Here is an 8,751-nt window from a genome sequence, read left to right on the forward strand (position 1 = left end):
GATTATTTGTGAAAGGCACGCATAAAACTAAATTGTCAAACTAGAAAGCTAACTACTTAGTATAAAATAATGAGGAGAGAGGAGAAGGATGGAGGGCAATAAATTAGTGCATAATTGTTTTGCTACTTTGGTGGAGAAATCACCGATTTTATTTTTTTTTGCAAGGACGAGTGACCAATTCTAGTAATCTAAAGTCTAGGTGGCACACTTTGAAACAATACTTGAAGAAGCATTTATACATACATACATTTTTTTTATCTATTCTTTCTTTAACTCTTCTTACTCTTCGACCTTTTGCTCTGTTTGCTCTGTTTCAAGAGTCCAACACCATACTTGTAATACTAGCGTCCCCACCCCTCAATACCTTTACTAGCAGGATCGCATGTCTATTGACATACATACATACATACATACATAGTTTTAGGTTAATAGAACAATTTGAGATAATTAGGCCCCAATTGGGTTCCTCCACATGTGATCCAACCCAAACCCGACTTAGGCCCACTCGTTTGCTACCTCCATGACACTAACTTGCCTAATCTCTTTAAGATGTCTTTGCATTGTAACCGTAACCATCGAGCGAAACAGAGGGAAACTTCATCAATCCAAGATGACACATGAAGATACGTTCAAACCTAAAAAGAAGCAAAGCATACTACTTTGGCTATGAAACGAAGGATCTCATCCAACCCCGCGAAAGACTCCCAAATGACCACCTAACTCACTAATCAAAAACATCATCATATAAATTTGGCATCAAAATGCGACTCAAATTGATCACTCTTCAGCTTCTAGCGAGGCTTGGGCAGAGGAAGGGATCGAACCCGCTTCGGACCATCCTCCCGAGCGGCCAGAACAGCGGCGCGGGGAGGCTGTCCCAGTCGTACCAGCCCCACCCGTGGCATTTGTCGGGCTCCCGGTTCTGGGGCTCCTGCTCGGGATCGGCCAAGCGCGCCCGCACGAACACGGTGACGTAGTGCGCCGGCGTGGGCTCTTCCAAGAACACGTTGTTGGTCACCGTCAGGAGCTCCGCTCCGTCGACCCTGAGGCCCGTCTCTTCCTCCACTTCTCTCGCGGCGCACTCCTCGAAGCTCTCCCCTGAAACCACCCACACCCAAGATCAGCTTGACGCTAGAATTTCACTGCAGGACACAGGGCCTTGAAAGGCAAGAAATCGATCGCTTCTCCGCTCTATGGCATTCTTCCGAAAATGAGTTGCTTGGAGAGAGAGACACACACCGAATTCGAGGTGGCCGCCTGGGAGTGCGAAGGTGGAGTCGCCGACGGCGGACCGACGGCGGCCCAAGAGCACCGCTCTACCCTTGAGCAAGAACACGACCACCGCCACCCGCGGCACCCGCGACGGCGCCGATCGGTCTCCCATCTTCTGAAGAACGAAGATTACTCCTTGAAAGCTCGAAATTTTTTTACGAGGGCGGCTTTCCAATTGGACGAAGCGAAGTGGGCAATTCAGCAGCACCTCCATTGTTATATAGGGGGGTCGAAAAGTTGAAGGAGAGGGGAGTTTCGTGGGCAATTTATTACCCGCTATTTTGCTTCGCCAGTTCCCGCCCATGCTGACTTTGACGTTTGACGCTTCTTTGCGCTTTTGCTGTCCCTCTGTTTCTACGACTTGAGCGGCACGAAAAGAAACAGGAAGTTAGGCCAAATTATTTAAGTTAGTCATCCCGGCTCGAAAATAAAATCTGACTAACCTTTAAACTGATAAGTTTGCAGTTGTGAAAGAACCAGAAAAGTACAGATAGAATCGATATTGTGGTAAGCAATTCAAGAGAAAATGAGTAAAATGGGGGGTCTACGTCTACATGAATTGAATAATAGTGTTTGAAATTGTTACCCATATAGGTAAATTTGGGTGGACCATCGAGCATGATGGCGCTAGCGTGAGTCGCCCATCTTCTAAGAGGTCAAAAGCTTAACATCATATCATGAACGAACCTCTACTTAAATTATGTCTTGGATATTTTGTTACGGTGTGTGGAGAGAATCTTGACTTTTAGAATGTCGATGAGACTTACAATGACAGAGTTATCAAGTTTTGACCTTCGAGTTTAGAGTGAATCATGTCAATGACTGAAATCAAATACTTATAGAGGATATTAGATTCGTATGACAACGCTAAGAAAAGATTGTTGCGTTGGTTAGACATCCCCACGGGGGGATTAATGGTAGTACAAATACTTGAACTTTTTTATCATTAGTCAAACAAGCATGAAACGCCGCTCGCTCCATTTCTCTTCTCCATCTCTTAAGCCGCGTTTGGTCGACCGGATAAAAGTCAGGATAGGATATATTTTATCCTATCCTGTGTTTGGTGGTGGTCCAGGATAAGATAAGGTCGGATATAGACCGGATATAGCCCGGATAAAAAAAATCCGAGGGGGGAGGTGGGATAGACCCGAATAGGATTTCTAATGCCTATTTTTCTAGAAACACTATGCTCCACTCGCCGTCATCTTCATCCCCACACCTTGTGCGCTTTCACCAAAAAAAATTCTCGGGTTTTTTTCCTTCACCGACTCCTCCGGACACGTGAATAGAAAAAAAAAATTATCATATCCAACTTTAAATCCGTAGTCCACCAAACAGTGGATAGGATATGAAAAAATCCCAGGATTTCTTATCCTATCCTATCCAGTCCTATCCTGTTTAGAAATCCGGACGACCAAACGCAGCCTTAGGGTTTCCTCTCTTTTCCAGCCGCCAACCCCTTCTCTGAAGTTACGTTCTTGAGAGAGAGAGAGGGACGCTCCCTTCTCCGTCTCCCTATTTCTTCCTCTGCAAGAGTCTGTCAAGACTTCTTTGTTGATTTCATGGAAGATGTTGGCAACTTCCTCCACGGAAGTGAAGAGTTTTGTCCCAATGAGCATTGAAGATCGAAGTGCAAGCGCCTCAAAAGAATTTTGCCCTCTTCGGATTTGCTCGCTCGCTTTGGCTCTAGGTGCTTGCTCCTGAAAGTTGAGCGCTTTGCAAGTCTCCGAAGATCCTCTCCCGCTGTGTTCTACGATGAGCTTATCTTATCTAAAAGTGATTTTGGGATAAACTGGTATCTGTTTAAGAGCTCTTCTCTCTCAATTTGGAGTTAGATCTAAATTTAGATGCTCTTCTATCCCGATCTAAATATAAATCTAGATATAAATATAGGATTTACAAGGCATTATTTGTGCTCTTTCAATATATTGGTGTTATTATTGTCTCTATCCGGTGATAGTGGTGAGGACGCCGAACCTAGGCGCGCATTCCCTTTTGACAAAACCGTAGCTACTAGAGAGGTAAATTTCGACTTGTGCTTATCGCTATTGATGATGCAAGTTTAGATGATCAGCTGTCGGTGGTGCTCTGATGCTGTGACAAATCCATTTTTTGTGAAATGAGCGAGTTCCTGCAAGTTATACCGAGTTGATTCATTTTTCAAATTTGCTCTAGACTGTAACTCTTTAATATTGGTTTTGTCTTGAAGTTATGTATCTCTTTTTCATGTGAAACTAGCATGAAACTCTTTTTTGTTCCATCTAGCCCTTGTACTTCTTAAAATCATTTCAATTCCATTCTTCCATTATATCTATTTACAAAAATTACTGCCGTGGCAGCTCACACGATTAATTAATCATTAAGTTTCAAATTTGGTCTAGACTGTAACTCTTTAAGATTGGTTTTGTCTTGAAGTTATGTATCTCTTTTTCATGTGAAACTAGCATGAAACTCTTTTTTGTTCCATCTAGCCCTTATACTTCTTAAAATCATTTCAATTCCATTCTTCCATTATATCTATTTACAAAAATTACTGCCCGTGGCAGCTCACGCGATTAATTAATCATTAAGGGGCTGTTTGATAACCTGCCAAATAATACCCGATTCTATTATTTTGTTTCCCAGAATAAAAAAAGAATAGATATCCATTCGGTAAATTTTTTGTTCTCGGACATAAATTTATTCTCAAAATCAAGAATAAAAAAAAAGTTGATTCTTGATTCTAGGAACAATAATCGGAAATGAAAAATAAATTTATATTCTTTTTCTATTCCAGAAATAGAAATTTTGGATAGTTACAAAACGCTTTCAAACCCTTAGAAATTGTTTCCGGGAATGAAATAAAAAAAATCATTTCTGAATAGAAATTATTTTCGAAAATAAAATGGTTATCAAACATATCCTAAGTGTCAAAGTTGCCATTTGACATGTCGAATCGAGTGGGCCGCATGCTTGCCCATCTTGCTATCAAACCATAATCATTGACACGGCTGAATTACTAATTAAGCTTTGATCAGTCGTTTTATGAGATGAGGAGCCGCTTATCAAAATTCGCAAGGGGGCAACGCGACTATAGGAACAGAGTGTCCCTTCGCAGCACCGAAGGAGCAGAAGATTTCCAAGGCCCCCGTTCTCATCGTACTTCGATTCAATTCATGTTGCCATTGGATGATCATCGTGATGCAAGTCACGATGTGCACGAGCACGTACCCGACACGATTACTTTCCCAATGGGGACGGTCAAGCGAAAGGGGCATGTCGACATTTGAAGTTGGGGGGGTTTCAAGCAAAAGACAAGAAAGGCATAGATTCATAGGCACGCTTGGAAAAGGTTATTTGACCATTTTAATTCGAAGAGAAAGAACGCTCTTTTCTAGAGAGCTCTTTGTCAGTTGTTACCACAACATGACTAGGGATGAAATTGTTATTTTTGGGTCGAAAACTTGGGATGAAATTGAAAGGGCAAATGGTTTGGGACTTAGAGATACTTAGGATAATTCCTCTTATATATCTGATTTGACTTCATTAACATAATTCCATTTTCTACGTCATTATTCCTATCTTGGTATTAGAGCCAGTCGATTGTGATTTTCACCGATTAGGTGCACGCACAAATGAATCCATCCTTGCCACTCAACAGTTTCGTGCGCACAAGCCTCATCCAAGAAAGCACTTAATCGAATCCATTCCATGATGGTCATGCTTAGACGCGAACCGCATCAACCACGTCGCCCTATCGAGCCTTTTCACGAAGGAGGCTTTTCTTTTGATGCTAACCACATAAGCCACATTGCTCGATTATTGTTTCGCAAGTTAGACGCATTGGCCGCTTGTTATTTCTCCTCCGATTTTTTATTTTTCGCACGTAATTTCGAGAAGCCAACACCACCCCCAGACTCGCCGCCCTCACACTAGCTAGATCTGGAAATTTCGCCACGAATAGTCGGGACGTCGCCTCGTATGTTGCGTCTCTGCTGTTGAACACTGTTCGGACTTGTATTCAAACTTAAGTTGACATCTTCAATGCATTTTGAGGGTATGCTAGAGATATATATAAATATTTCCTATACATATTTAGGATAATTTCTTTGATTTTCCATATCTCTTTTGATTATACATATCTGATTTGATTTCCTTAGATAGTCATCTAATAAAACCAATAAATAGGCTCATGTATTCCTTTCTATACACATCGAAATATACAAAAATTCCTCAAATCTATCTTCCACATTATTATTAACTGGACGACTGATCTCGTCCGGCGTAGCTCAACTTATAATACGCTAGAGTTAGTAGATTTAGATGCAAAGCATGCACAATCGTGAAAATATAGCTTTCCAATTATTTGATTTTCTTTTTACGACTTGACACGCAAATCTGTTCCATCGCCTTCAAAATCTAGCCTACATATATATTCAAAGTAGAATATATACATAGACTTACTATTATAGATATACTAACATATGCTTAGGAATTAGAAATACAGAATTGAAGATTTTCTATGATCCGAAATTTGCTAAAGCGATCAGGAAAAATTATCAAATCAGTCCTAAACCTATTGTACGGCGGCCAATTCAGTCCTAAACCTTTTAATTTTGCCAATTCAGTCCTAAACCTTTCTAATTCTTGCCAATTCAGTCCTTCCGGTCAATTTTGGCCGCCCGGCGCTGACGTGGCAATTTTTTTTTATTATTTTTTTCAATTTTTTAATCTTTTTTTTTCTTTTTTTTTCTGATTTCTTTCTCTGGCCGGTCTGGCGACCGGCGGCCGGTCAGAGGGGAGGCCGGCGAGGTCGACCTCGCCGGCCTCGCCGCTGCTGAGGCGAGGCCGATCTTGGCGAGGCTCGACCTCGCCGTCGCGAACCAGGCGACGGCAAGACGAGGCCCAGCAGCGGCGAGGCCGACCTCGCCGATGCCTGGGTCGCGACGGCGAGGTCGGCCTCGCCTCAGCAGTGGCGAGGCCGGCAAGGTCGACCTCGCCGGCCCTCCCCTCTGGCCGGCCGCCGGTCGCCGGACCGGCTAGAGGAAGAAATCAGAAAAAAAAAAAAAGAAAAAAAAAGATTAAAAATTGAAAAAATAATAAAAAATTGTCACGTCGGCGTTAGCCGGACGGGCGGGCCTGGCACGGCCATCGGCCAGCCGCCGGTCAAAATTGACAGGAAGGACCGAATTGGCAAGAAATTAGAAAGGTTAGGAGCAATTACCGCCATACTAATAGGTTTATGACTGATTTGATAATTTTCCCAAGCGATCATGAAAGATAAATTACTGGGTAAAGCTCACACGTGAACGTGTCACATGATTTGACCTCTCGCGAGCATACTATTGGAAAGTTGGGGAACACAGCGTGCATGAAAGCTAAAGAGATATCGTCCAAATGGGTCTAGAGATGGATTCATGTGATTTTCTTTTGGGTCGAGTAAGTAATAAAGCATACCCTTTCGTGTGACTCCGGTTGAATTCCAATAGAAAGTACGAATATACTATTATAAAACCACATCTCGAGTTTCACGGATTGGGACTCCTACCCACTCCTCTTTCCCCACACAAAGCAAAGCACTTTCAAGCTCGGGAGCATATAAATGTAAAGATACTTAATACCTAAAAGATATATGATCGAATTGATCGCTGTATAATAGATTTAGAATATTTTGAACAATCACCTCCCAAATTTCACATCGGCTCATCCCAGACGAACTGAAGTCGGCGTGACAAGTTGGCTCGTAAGTCGATCTGCCACGCATACACAAAACGGCAGTGTCATGTTTCCCATCACACATTGAAACACTACCCAACTTGCTTAATTTTTTTTTTTTTTTAAATCTTGGCACATTGCTGTGTAAATCGATGATTGTACCCCATCTCATGAGTCTCCAGGGGATTACTACTTCACGTCAGCTTTGCGGAAGGACGTGACCAAAATTGTACGACCTCAATAATTCTAGGACAACCGTCCAAACATGTGAAAACCAGTAACTATCACATGGTCCTACAAACCAAAGTGCGCCGTGACCTTATGATAGTGACTCTTGAGAGCTAGGGGACCACCCGCTTTCGGTTTTGTATTTATCCTAGCGTACATCCCCAAAACCATTGACTGATCTCAAAAGAATGAACTCGTATCGTAGTTTCGAAGTATTGAAGTCGCAACCTTCTCAATAAATAGTTGCAATTTGTATTGTCTATGTCGCCATGTCGATATCGGACACCGCCTCTCGAAGGAGGGCCGAGAAAAAATCGCGGCCCTGTATCAAAGTCAGAGTACCTACGAGTATTAAAGTCATTACGAGATCTACACATGTTAAGGTGATTGGCGTCTCCGACTCAAAACGGTGAAGATCTTAAGTTAGATTTGAACAAAAACTCAGGGTGAGTTTGTTCACTAGAAAATGAATATTTTACAAAATATTTTTCTAAAAAAATGATTGATTGTATCTTTCACGGAAATGGATGAACGGATAATATTTTCATCATCCACGGAAATAATTAGAAATAAATTGTTGTCGATTATATTTTTTTTCAATAAATAATTATTGGGATATGTACACTAGAAGCTTTAAAACCTTATCGAGTCCTAAACTTGCAAAAAGTACAATAAAACCTTAAAACTTGTCAAACTAGTTTAATCAAGTCATAAAGTTAACACCGTCCAATTTGACTAACGAAAAATGTCGACATTGTTTTTTTTTTATTTTTTATCCTACATGGTAGTGACATGACTTTTTTATTATTTTTTTAATACTAAATTTATTTAATTTAAAATTTAAAAATAAGCTAATTTTTTTTAAAAAAAAGGAGGAAGAGGAAGGACTGCAACCTGCAAGCCCTTGCCGCCGTCGCCGTTGCCACCTCACCATCGCCAGGAGGGGCTTGCGAGGGTGGGGGACAGCAGGCGAGGGCCTACGAACCCTCGCCCAAATCTGGGCCAGGGGTTGCAGCCTTCTCCCAAACTCGGCGAGAGTGGTGTACCATCGGCAAGGGTCGCCAGGCCAAGGCTGGCGACCCCCGCCTGTCGTCTCCCACGCTTGTCGGCCCCTCCCGGTGATGGCAGGGCGGTAACGAGGGCTTGCCTGTCCTCCTCCCCTTTTTTAAAGCTTGTTTTTGAAAATTTATTTTAAATAAAATTAGAATTAAAAATCAAATTTGGCTAAAAGACGTCGTTTTAGTCTTATGTTTCATATTTTAACCACGTCATCGCCATGGAGGAGAGAGAAAATATTAAATGAGCCACGTCAGCATTTTCGGTTAGTTAGTTTGACGATGTTAATTTTAGGACTCAATTGAACCAGTTTGATAAGTTTTATGGCGTGGTTACACTTTTTTGCAATTTTTATGACTTAATTGCACTTTTGTGACAAGTTTTAGTACTTTTAGTGAACATATCCCATAATTATATATTTTTCTCCAAACAAATGGAGCGTAGACATAAGTTTTTGGAATCGAATAGCATATTCCTCTTTTTGTTTTTCCTACCGTGTTA

The 8,751-nt window shown here is 41.7% G+C and overlaps 1 protein-coding gene across 1 annotated transcript; it reads right to left on the reverse strand.

Annotated features, from left to right (window-relative positions):
• Positions 1-536: 536 nt before the first annotated feature.
• On the reverse strand, positions 537-1,607 carry LOC115663885 (nudix hydrolase 1). Its single transcript, XM_030585864.2, has 2 exons — positions 1,240-1,607; positions 537-1,098 (listed from the first exon to the last, which is right to left on the reverse strand). Exons 1-2 carry the CDS (start codon positions 1,574-1,576, stop codon positions 785-787), a joined length of 651 nt encoding a protein of 216 aa, XP_030441724.1. The 5' UTR covers positions 1,577-1,607; the 3' UTR covers positions 537-784.
• Positions 1,608-8,751: the final 7,144 nt, after the last annotated feature.

The sequence above is a fragment of the Syzygium oleosum genome, unplaced genomic scaffold (genome assembly GCF_021117445.2).
Source record: "Syzygium oleosum isolate NSW1041296 unplaced genomic scaffold, Sole_v2.1 Sole_v2.03, whole genome shotgun sequence".
Lineage (NCBI taxonomy): Eukaryota > Viridiplantae > Streptophyta > Magnoliopsida > Myrtales > Myrtaceae > Syzygium > Syzygium oleosum.